Genomic DNA, 16,540 nt, shown 5'->3' with positions numbered 1-16,540 from the left:
TTATATATAGTAAAGTACCAAACAGGTAGAATAAAGTATCAACTACCTTGTATATTGTAAAGTACCAACTGGTTAATATTGTGAATTCACAGTATCGCATCTTGCTAGAAAGTCTTAACGACACCTGAAGTAGCCAAGACTTCACAAATTAATCTGTTGATGAGTTTGAGCAAATTGGTGACATAATTGGCTTTATTCTCTACAAGCTCATATTTTCATGTTTACAAACACATTGCTCTAGGTATCTATTTATAGATTTTTGTTGACCTTTTAGGTTGCACTTACGTAATAATTTTATAGCGAGTTATTTAACTTTACTGTCAGAAAATTACCAAAACTGGTCTCGTGTAAATTTATGAAGATGGGTTCACCATGTGCATGGGAAATGGGAAGGCAACACCAGGAAACACCTGGGACTGACAGCCGGACAGTCAGGTTATGAAATATGGCGTGCCGTCTGTCAGTGATGTCATGACTTGTGACAAAATTACTACCAGCGGTGACAATTTTGGTGACAATTTACGAGCAGACGGTAACTCGGCCGACTCACTCCAGCAGACGTCAACTCGTGGCATTCATGGGCGGGGGGGGGGGGGGCATCAACACCTGGGCAGACGTCAACACCTGGGCAGACGTCAACACTAAACACATGAGGGTCGGTGCTTCTATGGCGGACAGGGGTTCAAGCACCGGTAGAAGATTCTAGATTCAGGTGATGACGTAGATATCCTCGGGCATCGCTTGACGAGACAACAACATGAGGACATTGACCTCCAGCATGACGACTTGCAGACATTGACATTCAGCGCACCTGGCCGTGCAGTCAAATCCCAATCTGACTTGACTCGCTTATCCAACAATCCCATCCAACAATCCCATCCAACAATCCCATCCAACGATGACAACTAATGTCATCCTTCTGACGTCACTTCTAACATCTAACTCTGAGGTAATCCGGCTGAAATGACAGCCTGACATTACATGTCATAATTTTGTCATTTCACGAACCTAGGGCAGAATTTAAATTGTCCACCAGACGCTCCCCAATTAGACAGCAAACCGTTTCAACCCGCTTGCTCCCCTCCACCAAACACATCCACCCCTCCACCAAACATCCACCACTCCACTAAACACATCCACCCCTCCACCAAACACATCCACCCCTCAACCAGACACATCCACCCCTCCACCAAACATCCACCACTCCACTAAACACATCCACCCCTCTACCAAACACATCCACCCCTCCACCAAACACATCCACCAAACACATCCACCCCTCCACCAAACACATCCACCCCTCCACCAAACACATCCACCCCTCCACCAAACATCCACCCCTCCACCAAACACATCCACCCCTCCACCAAACACATCCACCAAACACATCCACCCCTCCACCAAACACATCCACCCCTCCACCAAACACATCCACCCCTCCACCAAACACATCCACCCCTCCACCAAACACATCCACCCCTCCACCAAACACATCCACCAAACACATCCACCCCTCCACCAAACACATCCAAACATCCACACCTCCACCAACCCATCCACCAAACACATCCACCCCTCCACCAAACACATCCACACCTCCACCAACCCATCCACCAAACACATCCACCCCTCCACCACGTTTTGTCACGACCAGTGCATCTCCCCATTAGATCGTCGTCTTAACAACTTTCACGGCAACTCTTTGACTTATGGCTGTATGACTTATGACTTTGTGACTAATGTTTGTATGAACTTTTACTGAATGACTTAAGACGACGCGATGGCCAGTCAAAAGTCACAAAATTTGATATAAATGTACAGAGAAAAACATGTCATTCCACCCCCCCCCACGAGAAACGAAAGACAAAGGCCGTGGATATAGCACAGGACAGGAGTTGCCGCTCTTTGCGTTAAAAACGAAATTAAAATGACGCTAATTTCACGGTCAACTCACCTGTGCAGGTATTTAACGTGAATCTGCTTGCAAAATCTCAGGACAGAGTTAGTCTACGAATGAAGTAGAGTCCACCTTGTGACCACGGCACATGAAGGGTAGTGTGGTCAGCTTTATGCCCAGCCGCCTTTATTTCCTTGACTTGAGTCAGGTACCCATTGAAGCTGGGTGGGCTCAGGGACTCCAGTTTTATTTTTGTTCTACGTCGTCCACAGGACAATGGACGTGCTTAGGATCACCCCCCCCCCCCCCCTCTTCCCCACCCGGGGAGATGCCTGTTAATTAGGGCAACCCTACAGCCGCCAAAATAGAGTTGATCTAGTTGACCGAGTTATTCTAGAACATGCTAACACGACTGCCGTCTGCTTGACACCGCGAACAGGAAGTGACGTATGCTGATGTATTTCAGCTAATCCCAGTACATTACCAACTAACCAGCTGTAGTCGGACTATTTACTGCGGGACTTCTGCCTATGGCTGGCGTACAACTCAAAACAACAAGGGCAGATAAATCAGGGGAATTAACTCGGACTGCTGCACGTTCTTTTCAGGTCAATCTATTTTTAGCAATAAAATTGTCTCATTAAAAAGTCTCAGTTCGTGAGGATTTCAGCTTTATTTTAATCCAAAACAATCCTCAGGATTAAGGATAATTTTTAAACTAATTTTTCTAGACATCCAAATTTATTTTACAGTGACCGCATTTGTTTTCGTTAATCCGCTCTGATGTGAGACTAACACTTTACTGCAAGGTTGGTCGTAGTTTGGTCGTAGGTTGGTCGTACTGACGGTCGTAGGTCGGTCGTAGGTTTGTCGTAGGTTGGTCGTAGGTCGGTCGTAGGTTGGTCGTAGGTCGGTCGTAGGTTGGTCGTAGGTCGGTCGTACTGACGGTCGTAGGTCGGTCGTAGGTTTGTCGTAGGTTGGGTCGTAGGTTGGGTCGTAGGTTGGTCGTAGGTTGGTCGTAGGTTGGGTCGTAGGTTGGGTCGTAGGTTGGGTCGTAGGTTGGGTCGTAGGTTGGTCGTAGGTTGGCCGTAGGTTGGTTGTAGGTTGGTCCTAGGTTGGTTGTAGGTTGGTCCTAGGTTGGTTGTAGGTTGGTCGTAGGTTGGTCCTAGGTTGGTAGTAGGCTGGTCGTAGGTTGGTCGTAGGTTGGTCGTAGGTTGGTCGTAGATTGGTCGTAGGTTGGTCGTAGGTTGGTCGTAGGTTGGTCGTAGGTTTGTCGTAGGTTGGGTCGTAGGTTGGTCGTAGGACGGTCGTAGGTTGGTCGTACTGACGGTCGTAGGTTGGTCGTACTGACGGTCGTAGGTTGGTCGTAGGTTGGTCGTAGGTTGGTCGTAGGTTGGTCGTAGGTTGGGTCGTAGGTTGGGTCGTAGGTTGGGTCGTAGGTTGGGACGTAGGTTGGGTCGTAGGTTGGTCGTAGGTTGGGTCGTAGGTTGGTCGTAGGTTGGTCGTAGGTTGGTCGTAGGTTGGTTGTAGGTTGGTCCTAGGTTGGTCGTAGATTGGTCGTAGGTTGGTCGTAGATTGGTCGTAGGTTGGTCGTACTGACGGTCGTAGGTTGGTCGTACTGACGGTCGTAGGTTGGTCGTAGGTTGGTCGTAGGTTGGTCGTAGGTTGGTTGTAGGTTGGTCCTAGGTTGGTCGTAGATTGGTCGTAGGTTGGTCGTAGATTGGTCGTAGGTTGGTCGTAGGTTGGTCGTAGGTTGGTCGTAGATTGGTCGTAGGTTGGTCGTAGGTTGGTCGTAGGTTGGTCGTAGGTTGGTCGTACTGACGGTCGTAGGTTGGTCGTAGATTGGTCGTAGGTTGGTCGTAGGTTGGTCGTAGGTTGGTCGTAGGTTGGTCGTACTGACGGTTGTAGGTTGGTCGTAGGTTGGTCGTAGGTTGGTCGTAGGTTGGTCGTAGGTTGGTCGTACTGACGGTTGTAGGTTGGTCGTAGGTTGCTCGTATAAGACAGACAGATGCTATAACAATCAGCGACTAGGCTTATACAAGACTGAATCATGCTGAAGGTGTGTGGGTGTGGGTGTGGGTGTGGGTGTGGGTGCAGCTTATAGACTAATGTGAGGGGTGTGTGAAAAAATACTTTGGCGTGTGAGGTGTGTGTGAAAAAATATTTAGGTGTGCGGGGGATGTGTGGTGACCACAAACATGTAGTTATCACAAAAGTTGTCATTCAGCAAATGTCGAATTGACCCAGGAAATGAAAGCTTTTATTACATCGCCGTTTTAAATAATAGCTATTTTTAGCCTGAATAAAGGCCGTTTTGACACGTATCATTTGCGTGCGCTGAAGAGCTCGAGTGTCGTACTACCTGAGTTACGTCCCTGTTGCACTTTAATTAAGATTTTAGGGGGAAAAGTCACAGTTAAACATAACTACTAGAGACGATGCTAGAAACTCACAGTTGTACATAAATACACATACACAGAGAAAGACACACACACAGACACTCACACAAACACACACCTCCCCACCCCCACCCGTGGGGTTCTGAGAAGTGTGAGAGCCCCATGAAAGATACCTGATTCACCCCCTCCCTTTGAATGATACAAGTCACTTGTATGATACATGTCACTTGTATGATACAAGTCACTTGTATGATACAAGTCACTTGTATGATACAAGCCAGTGGATTTGGATACGTTAGGTCAATACATTATACAGAGCGTAGAAATCGGAGTCAACGGCCTTGTGGCGCATAGCGGTTAGGTTTGTGGTTAGGTTTATGGTTAGGTTTCTGGTTTGGTTTGTGGTTAAGTTTCTGGTTTGGTTAGTTTTCTGGTTAGGATTTTGGTTAGGTTCAATTTTTTTAGTCTTGGCTATAGAGCACACATGCAATTTTTTTGACGGAGTTAGATGTAATATTACATGCATTAATACAACAGATTGAAATGTTTAGGTTATAGCATATGATCATGTATGACAAACAACAAACGCTTATTGGTTAGAGCTAGATTTTACACGGGTTAACAACACTCAAAACATTTCGTCCCGTGTTCGTGTTTGTGTTCGTGTTAGTTCGGGATACCAAAATAATACAACACTTCACTACAACTAATTTTTAATTTGGGAAATTGCAGAGAAAACAAACTTATATCATCCTAAACTTTTATTTATCTGTTGGTGGCTGCCTTAAAAATATAAAAGTAAACTTGCATCAGTACGTACCGACATGGCGAAGAGTTATCCCAGCAGACGACAGATTGATCTAACAGAGGACGGTCACGTGGGAGCTAATCAAACATGGCCGAATGTTTGTCGGAGGCCATTGAGATTTACCCTGAGCTTAGTCTATGTGTGTCTGTTCTTACCTTGAGCTTAACCTTTGTCTACCCGTGCCCAGTTAACTCTTATTGTATCGGCAGCTTAGCTGGTCTAAAGCAAAGTATGAATCTGCGAGCTTTCAATGGTCGTGTCCTTTGCTTTGATTTACCCAACTTGGCTGCAGCTATTGTTTTGGTTACCCTAAGTTGGCTGCAGCTAATGGTTTAGGTCGGGAGGGAGACGGTTGTTGACTTTAGGACGATCGTTTGAAAAGAATAATATGACGGCAATGCGGCATAGTAGATCTAGTTTTTTTAAAACCATAAATGAATACATCTATATATATAATTCTCTTCTGGGAGACGTTAGAAAACAAGCTGCAAGCGCGCCTTACAGCCCCTCTCTTCCTCTCTATCGCCAACACCCCCACCCTAAGAGGAGGCTGCTTTCACGTGGGGGAGGGGGGGGGGAGGGGGTTTTAGGGTTTTTAAGCAAATATTTTCAGTGGCAGCATTGGTACTGTCGAATTCACAAATTATGAATTACTGAAAAGTAGAAAAAACAACGACTGAATAGCGGCGTATGATACGCAGCGGGTCGGCTCGTACTGTATATTTATTTCTAAATACCAGTAAAGTAAAGTTCCCTTTCGAACCTGACGGTCAACGCATGTCAGGTTCCCAATCAAAGTTGGGTGGACTCAGGGACGTTCTAAGACTAGCCAGGGACTCGTACTCCTGACTTTCGGGTTAGCGATAGAACGCTCTACTGTTCGACCACACCGTCCCAACTAAATACTAGAGAGTAGACATTGTCAACAAATATCACATGACAACATCACGGCAACATCACAAGACAACATCACGGCAACATCACAAGACAACATTACCAGACAGCTGTCCGTGAAACATAGCAAATCAAACATCGCCATAAAACTGAGCGACAGTGTAAAGACAGATGGGACTCTTCTAGGGCTTGTCATTACATCATTACATCATTACAAGGACATGTAAGGAGTGTGTAAGCCACAGGTTGAATGGACGTCATGACATGGAGGACGTCAGTTGTGTTTAACTTAAGATCGTGTCGCCTCTCGTTAAAAAAGTTTACTTTTTGCCAGGTGTAGAAATGGCTGGAGGTTTTGGAGCAATCACCGAACAATGGCTGTAAAAGTTAATTAGTCTATCATATTGTTGACTGCGGTCATTTTTTTAAAGCCAATTAACCGACAAAGCCATTTGCAGAACGCAGTAGGCAAGACGGTACACTTGTTTAATTATCAACGTCTTAATTTGTGATGGTCAAATGTTTTCTGTTGGTCAAATGTTTTCTGTTGGTCAAAAGTTTTTAGTTGGTCAAATGTTTTTAGTTGACCAAAGGTTTTCTGTTGGTCAAATGTTTTCTGTTGGTCAAATGTTTTCTGTTGGTCAAATGTTTTTAGTTGACCAAATGTTTTCTGTTGGTCAAATGTTTTTAGTTGGTCAAATGTTTTTAGTTGACCAAATGTTATCTGTTGGTCAAATGTTTTCTGTTGGTCAAATGTTTTTAGTTGGTCAAATGTTTTCTGTTGGTCAAATGTTTTCTGTTGGTCAAATGTTTTCTGTTGGTCAAATGTTTTCTGTTGGTCAAATGTTTTCTGTTGGTCAAATGTTTTTAGTTGGTCAAATGTTTTTAGTTGACCAAATGTTTTCTGTTGGTCAAATGTTTTTTGTTGACCAAATGTTTTCTGTTGGTCAAATGTTTTCTGTTGGTCAAATGTTTTCTGTTGGTCAAATGTTTTCTATTGACCAAATGTTTTCTATTGACCAAATGTTTTCTGTTGGTCAAATGTTTTTAGTTGGTCAAATGTTTTTAGTTGACCAAATGTTTTCTGTTGGTCAAATGTTTTCTGTTGGTCAAATGTTTTCTATTGACCAAATGTTTTCTGTTGGTCAAATGTTTTCTATTGACCAAATGTTTTCTGTTGGTCAAATGTTTTCTGTTGGTCAAATGTTTCCTGTTGGTCAAATGTTTTCTATTCACCAAATGTTTTCTGTTGGTCAAATGTTTCCTGTTGACCAAATGTTTTCTGTTGGTCAAATGTTTTCTGTTGGTCAAATGTTTTCTATTGACCAAATGTTTTTAGTTGGTCAAATGTTTTCTATTGACCAAATGTTTTCTGTTGGTCAAATGTTTTCTGTTGGTCAAATGTTTCCTGTTGGTCAAATGTTTTCTGTTGGTCAAATGTTTTCTGTTGGTCAAATGTTTTCTATTGACCAAATGTTTTCTGTTGGTCAAATGTTTTCTGTTGGTCAAATGTTTTCTGTTGGTCAAATGTTTTTAGTTGACCAAATGTTTCCTGTTGGTCAAATGTTTTCTGTTGGTCAAATGTTTTCTGTTGGTCAAATGTTTTCTATTGACCAAATGTTTTCTGTTGGTCCAATTATTTCTGTTGGTCAAATGTTTTCTGTTGGTCAAATGTTTTCTGTTGGTCAAATGTTTTCTGTTGGTCATATGTTTTCTGTTGGTCAAATGTTTTCTGTTGGTCATATGTTTTCTGTTGAGAGGTCAGACTTTGTATGCCCAGACCTATATACACATGTGTGTCGGTACCCGTGATCAGAGTTTCTTCCAGGCATCTCTTGGGTGGGGGGGGGGGGCGGTGGCGCTTCCAGGAAAAACTTTTACCCCCCTAGAACGAAATAGAATTTACATAGAAAATATATGTTACCAGTGTCCGTCCTCCCCCCCCCCCCTGGAAATTTTAGCCCCCCCCTCCTCTGAAAATGTAACTATTTACCAAACTCTAGCTAAGTGTTGTGCCTTTAATTTAACAAACATCCCTTGTTATATCAAAACATAAGTGTTGGCAGCCAAGGATCATCTTTCCCCCACCCTCCCCTGTCTTTAATGACAAGAGTTGTGTGGGGTTGTGCGGAGTTGGACAGTGTGGGGTGGGGGGTTGGGGGTGAAAAGAAATGTGGGCGGAGTTGACTGACAGCTGAGGAGATGACTGACAGCCCAAAAGACGAGCTCAGGAAGTTTCCAGAAACTGGGTCGGGCTGATACTATATCTGGACACATACAACGGAAAGGCTGCCAGTTTTGTAGTGGCAGCTGGGCGCTAGAGTCAGTAGCTGGAGTCAGTAGCTGGAGTCAGTGGCTGGAGTCAGTAGCTGGAGTCTTAGGGGATACGTCAGGTGCTAGACAGTGCTAGAAACATGAGTGCTAAACGGTGCTAGAAATATCAGGTGCTAGACGGTGCTAGACACACCAAGTGCTAGACGGTGCTTAGATTTGCTAATGGTTCTAGACATCAGTTTGGATATTCTTCAGGCCGTAGCGCTAGACAGTGGTCAGTAGCATCAGACAGTGGTCAGTAGCATCAGACAGTGGTCAGCAGCTTTAGACAGTGGTCAGTAGCTTTAGACAGTGGTCAGTAGCTTTAGACAGTGGTCAGCAGCATCAGACAGTGGTCAGTAGCTTTAGACAGTGGTCAGCAGTTTGAGACAGTGGTCAGCAGTTTAAGACAGTGGTCAGTAGCTTTAGACAGTGGTCAGCAGCTTTAGACAGTGGTCAGCAGCTTTAGACAGTGGTCAGCAGCATCAGACAGTGGTCAGCAGCTTTAGACAGTGGTCAGTAGCAGCAGACAGTGGTCAGCAGCTTTAGACAGTGGTCAGCAGCTTTAGACAGTGTATAGTAGCTTTTCGGTAGTTGGTCTAGTTGTCAGCTGCTAGTAGCTAAATTCATCTGTCGGTATTTGCTGAGATTTGCCAGCAAGACACAGTGTCTGTAGACATCTAGCAAGACAGTGCCTGGAGACAGTCTAGCGAGACAGTGAAGACAGACTAGCAAGACACAGTGTCTGGTGACAGCCTAGCAAGACACAGTGCCCGAAGATATTCTGGCAAGAGACCGTGAAGACAGCCTGTGATGTCGAAGATGGCCCAGCGTGCAGACACCAAACTCTTGTCTTGTCTTCTCGTGCTCACCGTCATGACGGTCTGCATCAGCCCCACCACGGGAGCCCAACTTGTTGGGCCCGGGGGTGAGGAGTCATGTGACCAGCTCAGGTATGGTACAACAATATTTAGGAGAGATTGGATTGAGGGAGGGGGGTATTCAACAAATTACAAATATACTCTTTTGTGTGTGTATGCTAATGGTCGTGTAAATTAATGTTAAAAATTTCGAACATTTTTCGCGGAGTTTTCCTAGTACATGCCTAGTGTGTTGACAAAATCTCCTACCTACACCTGCCATTTTATTTTACGCTGTACATTCGGCTGAAACAAATTTTATCTGCGGTTTATTTTGTCCTCAACACTAGAAGTTTAATGTGGTCTTAAAGTAGGTGTTAGCGGGTGATTGAAAACATGGGCAGCGTCACGATACACCCGTCTTTTTCAACGTCTGTCTCTTTGTCTATACGTCTGTATTTCTGTTCGTCTGCCCGTCAATTGGTCGATCAGCTATGAATCAAATAACGTGCTGTATGAATGAGAGCTAGCTCACATTTCAAACCCCCTGGTACTTTTATTCTGCTGACATGTCGCGAGAATTAATTTAGCTGATTTAGACTTTTGTTCTCCCCCGTCAAAGTGAATTATGTCCCTTTGTACTTTACTGCAAATCTTAATCTCATGTGAAACACGCTAAGCTAAACATCCACCGGACTTGTGTTTTTAGCTCCGATTACCGTTCCACGATCACGTGATAAGCTCAGGCACCTGGCGGTAGCTCAAGCTTAATGAGCTTCAACCATCGTCAGAACAGAGCTATATCATCATTCGACGTTACTTAACCATATGTTGTATGCCTTTGTCGTGTTTAATGAAGTCTGTTATCCAGCAGCACAACATTCAGTGTAGGCAGGGGCGTAGCGACCTATTCCGGCGCCTGGGTCAGACCATCAACTTTGAGCCCCCTCCCTCCCATTTCTATATAGTTATTCATGTCTGTGAAAAAGCCTCCCCCAGTTGGAAAGGTTTGTAGTGCTTCTTACCAGTTACTATCTCGTAATGTTTTCTATTTAGGTGCCTCAATTGGATATAGAAAACAGTTACCTCAGTGTGTAAAACCTTGTAGTCGTTTAGTTTCGTAACTTTGACTTAGTATAATTCAATACTTCAGCTTAAAACGAGCTTTTAAATTAATTTTTCTACCCCTTTTGACGCCCCCTTAGGGTCGGAGCCCGGGGCGGCCCACCCGCCTACCCTAGCTACGCCACTTCGTGTTGTGGCTAGTTGTCTACAAATTAAATTTTTAAAAAAAGTTTGCTTGACAAGATAAAGAGACCACGTAAGCTTATGACAAACAAGTTTGTTTCACAAGATACGTGAGTTATAGCGTTTACAGACAGACAGACAGACAGACAGACAGACAGACAGACAGACAGACAGACAGACAGACAGACAGACAGACAGACAGACAGACAGACAGACAGACAGACAGACAGACAGACAGACAGACAGACAGACAGACAGACAGACAGACAGACAGACAGACAGACAGACAGACAGACAGACAGACAGACAGACAGACAGACAGACAGACAGACAGACAGACAGACAGACAGACAGACAGACAGACAGACAGACAGACAGACAGACAGACAGACAGACAGACAGACAGACAGACAGACAGACAGACAGACAGACAGACAGACAGACAGACAGACAGACAGACAGACAGACAGACAGACAGACAGACAGACAGACAGACAGACAGACAGACAGACAGACAGACAGACAGACAGACAGACAGACAGACAGACTGACAGACAGACAGACAGACAGACAGACAGACTGACAGACAGACAGACAGACAGACAATATTGCAAAACTGGGTTTTCCGACTTGGTGTAAAAAAAAAATTCTATTTCTATTTCGATTTTTTGCACTCTACAACAGTTCTCCCAAACAGTTTTTTTTCCTAATTAATTAACTCCTGCTCTCGCTTTGACAAAAATAGATTCCCGCTTTGACACCGGAAACACAAGTATCACGTGGTTGAGCTATTTTTAGCCTCTATTACAAGCCGCCCAAACGAACATCTTCTGAAGTTGAAGTTGATGGTTTAAATCTTCCACCTGGCCAGATAAATACGATGTCACCATGGCTAAAACACCGGAGATTTAAATTGTAAATTGTCACATTTGAAACATGTTCCCCACGCCGGGGCCACCGGGCTCCTCTCGGCAGGTTTAATTAAAATTTTGATTGTATGCTAAATTACCGTTACGTCATTGTTTTTAAGCTAATTTATCCTTGTCTTTCGTTTTTTCGTTTCGTGTTTTATGAAAGTGAAAGCTCAACACATTTAACCATCTGTCTGGGGTTGGTCTGTGTTCTGACCTCTCCACTCCCAGAGTTTTGTTAGGTCGCGATGACCTAGCATTTTGGGGACAGTATAAAATAATCTTTAAAATAATTTTTAATGGCGCATTTTAAAGAAATTAAAGAGTTTAGAGATAAATAAATAATATTGTTTATTGTGAGCGAAACGTACTTTGTTAAAGAAAGGAATTATAGGAAAATTATGAATTTAGTTTAAAGTTTTGGTAGAGGATACGATATACACAATATATTGCCATGAAGTCTTACAGACGTTTGGATGATTGTCTTGGGAATCAAGGCGAGAAGTCAGGCAGCACGTTGAGAAGGGCCAGATGTTGCTCTTGTATCAGACCCCCCCCCTCTTCTCAGAGCTGATGGACCCCAGGAAGAGGCATCGCCTGTACAACTTGACATCAGGTGTGTCGCAGGAGCTGTCTAAAGTAAACCAGAGTTGGTGATCCTATCGTCAAAGGGCCTTAACTCCTGTGTGAGCTGGGAATGTTCTCTCTTAGATTGTCCGCTGTGCTGTCCCCAGCTAACGAGCCTCATCTGCCCGGGGTTTAAACTCGGAACTTTTCGGGTTAGCAGCCATGCGCTCTCCCTCTCGGCCACACTGACACTAAACCTCCACGACATACGGGTACTAGTGGGATGACTTGCCAGATGAGCCAATATTTGAGTTCCTGTGTGTAGAACTAGTCTCTGACTTAGGAAACAGATTTTTAGTTTCACTGTGTGCGTTTTGAGGCGACTTCCGGCCATCGTTAGCTCCTCCCACTTCAGCTTGTCACGTGGCGTTCATTAACCTGTCACTCACAAAATGACCGCCAAAACCACGTCTGCCTGCCCCTGACCAGTGAAGCGGAACACAAAGGGCCATAACTCGCGCGGGACGGCTGCTCAGCTGAGCGTGACGACACCTCGCTAATCTGGCCGCCATGTTTGTTTTGTCTGCTCGGCAGTTTGGAACGCGCCAGTACACTCCTGTTGTCACAAACTGGGTTTTGTGACAAGCTGACATGACAAATCACGTGACTGCCGAGGTCACTAGACTTGTCACGGGTTTAAAAATGAGTTACCTTATTTAACTGGCATATAAACTGGACCCACAAATATGAAACCTGTGAGAATTGTGTCGTTAAATAGAATTTGAAATATGGTGGGTAAACTTTTAAAGCAACCAGTGCCACAGGCATTCTTTAGCGTGGGGTTAAGGTTTTACTCACCAAATAAAAAAATGTGTCCCAATTTCCCCTCCTCCCCTCCCCCTATTGTGCTTCGCCACCGCGTCCGTTCACTCGCATGTTACATTTGTTCTCTTGTTCATTTTACTCTCAAGAAAGTGTATTTGCCGGCATAATTGCCTGTATTTGCCGGCATTATTGCCTGTATTTTCCTTTAAGGTTGTCTGCCCTTGTCCTCACCGTTGTATATCTTTCTCTGCCGGAGATTTCCGTGTCATTAAATGACACATCCGGGACACATAGACAGTCGACTCTGGTGTTGTGAACACGGTGCGTGAACACGGTGCGCGAACAAGGTGCGTGAACACAACACCGTTTTTTGCAACACCGAGCAGCACTATAAATCTATTTCAGTGTTTGAATTTCCCAACTTGTCTAGACGTCTGATAAAGACACCTTGCACCATTCATGCTGTAATGGAAACAACAGCTTTCCCTCCCATGTAGTGGCGTGTTGCGCCCTTTGTAGCGCCATTTAATTCATGAATTGTACAACTCATCAGTCTAATTGTTTCCTGACTGGCTCCAGACTCATTAATCTTCCACGTTATGACAAGGTCGTTTAGCAGAGTATGATTTCAACAAAAGTAATTTAACAAAATATGACTTGAAAAAGTAATGACATTATCAAAGAATAACGTTAAAAAAGAATAAGCTTAAAAATGTTTTTGTGTCTTCATAGGTTGCAAATAGCACAGAACTTCCGCCAAGCCTACGACAAGACCATCCCCGCCCACTATCTGAAGGACCTCCTCACCATGTGGGTGGAGTCGTCGCTGCCCGCACACTGCTCCAAAAACACAACTTCCGGTTTGTCAAAATTCAACCCCTCGTCCACCCTGGATAGCGGGGGTCCTCTGGGGACCTTAGGACCCTCGGGGTCCGTCTACACCACAAGCCTGACGTCAAAGCGAAGGCGGGACACATCCCAGTCGAACACACATTTCGATGACGTCATTAACGCCGTAGATCCGGAACTTTCTCGCCAGAAACGGTTCATCATCTACACCGGCACTCCGGCTGATTATGGCACGGGAACTTTCGGATCGGGTATAGCGGACCCCGCCTCTCCGGCCAGGGAGGTGACGGAGGCCGAGCAGATGATGAAAGCCATGTTGATGTTGAGCAACTATCAGAAAACACGACTCACACACGAGATGAGGACTGGTAGGATTTCCGGCGGAAGTTCGTCTGGCGGCGAAAAACCTCCTATCGGGAGCGGCATGTACGGCGAGCAGTACCCGGGCCGGAAGAAACGCGAAGCCGGAAGTCTGCTGCACGCGGTGGCGCGTGGCTTGTCCAGGAGGAAGCGGTTCCTGTTGTCCATGTTTGACGCCGAGACCCCGACCCCCGGGCCGAGTATTTTTAGCATCATGTCCGGCACCGCGCGCGACCCCAACACCGGCAAGCCGCTGGAGTTTGGTGGAGACGCCATGAAGAACATGATGGTCAACCAGTTTGTCTCGACACTTCCGTTCAGCGCCCAGCCTCCCCCGGGCAAGGAGCCAGCAGACTTCGTGAAAAACATGGCGCCACTCTGGTACTACTCACGCCTGCAGCGGAGCATGAGCCCGCAGCCCCGGTTCTACAGCCCCCACCCACACGGCAGCTACAACTACATCCCCAAGACGTACCACCACCAACAGCAGCGTAACCGGGATGGTTACTATGGCGACGCCTTCCCCGGGAAAAGAAAAAGACGGTCCGCAAGCGGGTCTGATGGCGGCAGTACTGACGTCATTACAATCGGGGACTTGACGATTCCAATAGAGTTTTTCAAGCCGGCGGACTTGCCGGGCGACACGCCGGCATACACGTCAGGCGACACGCCGGCATACACGTCAGGCGACACGCCGGCATACACGTCAGGCGACAGCAGCGCGGGTGAGTACAAGCGTGAGTACAAGCGTGAGTACACGTTTGACCAACACAGTCAGCGACAGACGCGGAGTTTCCGCGGGAACCAGCAGTACTACGGCGACCGGCAAATGCCGGCACGATACGCCTCCAGGCATATTACCGAGCTCTACCACACACTAATGAGGAACCGGAACCGGCAACATCAGAACCCCACGTCCGGCAATCCCAGAAAATATTCTCAGCCCTCAAAAACCCCAACCCAACCCTACGTGCCCCACACTCAGCTAGCCCAACCCCACGTCCCCCACACGCAGTTCGCACAACCCTCACCATCCTACAGCCTCCACAACTCCAACTTTTTCAACAACTTCAACAGCCACCAGCGACAACAGCAGCGGCCCGACCCACCGACCCCTCCAACAACCCCACCCCCGAGACCCCCGACACCCCCAGTACCCAGACAGCCCATCGACCCCTTCATACTCCCACCCCCAAGCGCCCACACCCAGCAACTCCCCGACCTCACCGACCCCTTTATCCCCAACCCACCCACGCCGCCCCCACCCTCCTCTACTAGCACGACCCCTGCGGGAGAACATGGCAGAAGGAAAAGATCAGCAGACGGCCAGGGGAAGCAACACTCTCGCAGACGACACCGACGATCGGAAAAAACCAGCGACACAGCTAACATGGATTACTTTCCGTTCACTCCATACAACCCGGATCCCTTTTGGTCGCTCTTTGACGCCCACCCCTCCGTGTATCAGCCTCACAATAATTTCCCACAACCCCACAATAATTTCCCACAACCCCACAATAATTACCCCCACTCTTCCAATTATTTCCACCAGTTTAACCCCAGCCCGTGTTATACTCGCCAGTATTCCGATTCTCGCCATAGCTCAAACAAAGTCGGCTATGTATCGGAAAATGGGGGCGTGGTTTACGGCGATCATCTCCCTTGGTCTACAGCCAAAGGGACGCAATCGTCTGAACCACAAAGGTTAGGTAATAGAGGGGAGGTCACTCCAAGCAACGGTCGTCGTGTCAAGAGATCGGACAGTGAAAACACGTGGAGTTAAGGCCCCCAGGGGTCCCCCAGGGGTCAGGCGATTTACGGAGACAGTCTACCGTGGTTCTCAAAAAACTCTCACTCCCTACCCTGAGCACCCAAACTATCGCACTTCATTCTTCCGATCAGCTCCACACAAATTAAAGATGACCTTTTGATTCACACCATTGATATTGTGTACAAGAACACTTTGTTTAAATTTATGCAACAATTTTGGTCTATTAGAATGTAAATTTTGACGGTTTATAAAGAAATAGGCTTAAATGAACTAAATTTTAAATAAGGTGTTCAGTATTTGTTCATATGTACACATACGCTACAGCTATTTTAATCATTATTTCTAGGCTTCAAATCAGATGATACAAAAGTAGGGCTGAACAAAAATATGTTTTGATGTTTTACTCCTATAGTATAATATCTTAGTGTAGTCCTATAATGTGTTAATGTGTTTAGTCCTATAGTATCTTAGTATGTTTAGTCCTATGTTATAATATCTTGATGTGTTTAGTCCCATAATATCTTGATGTGTATGGGCTGGTCCCATTCAAGGACCCAGTTCATCTGGCAGTCTGTGTTGCTGTGGTAATAAATTCAGGTGGTGTAAGCTGACACTAGAACTAGCAGGTGTATGTATGTAGGCCAGGCTCTGCCTTAAATAAAGGGACTAACTTTAGATTTAGTTACAGAATAAATAAAGGTACTAACTTTAGATTTAGTTACAGAATAAATAAAGGTACTCACTTTAGATTTAGTAACAGAATTCCAGCTCAGCATTTTTGTTGGTAGAATTTAAATTTGTCCTTCTTTTGTTAGGTTAGCGTAGAAAATTAGGCCCT

The 16,540-nt window shown here is 45.6% G+C and overlaps 1 protein-coding gene across 1 annotated transcript; it reads left to right on the top strand.

The window, feature by feature from the left end:
* Positions 1-9,109: 9,109 nt before the first annotated feature.
* On the top strand, positions 9,110-16,465 carry LOC131928686 (uncharacterized). Its single transcript, XM_059284774.1, has 2 exons — positions 9,110-9,264; positions 13,455-16,465. Exons 1-2 carry the CDS (start codon positions 9,125-9,127, stop codon positions 15,712-15,714), a joined length of 2,400 nt encoding a protein of 799 aa, XP_059140757.1. The 5' UTR covers positions 9,110-9,124; the 3' UTR covers positions 15,715-16,465.
* Positions 16,466-16,540: the final 75 nt, after the last annotated feature.

Source organism: Physella acuta, unplaced genomic scaffold (assembly GCF_028476545.2).
Source record: "Physella acuta isolate Inbredline_101_S28 unplaced genomic scaffold, ASM2847654v3 ptg001531l, whole genome shotgun sequence".
Taxonomy (NCBI): Eukaryota; Metazoa; Mollusca; class Gastropoda; family Physidae; genus Physella; species Physella acuta.
This window is presented reverse-complemented; position numbering and strand designations above follow the sequence as displayed.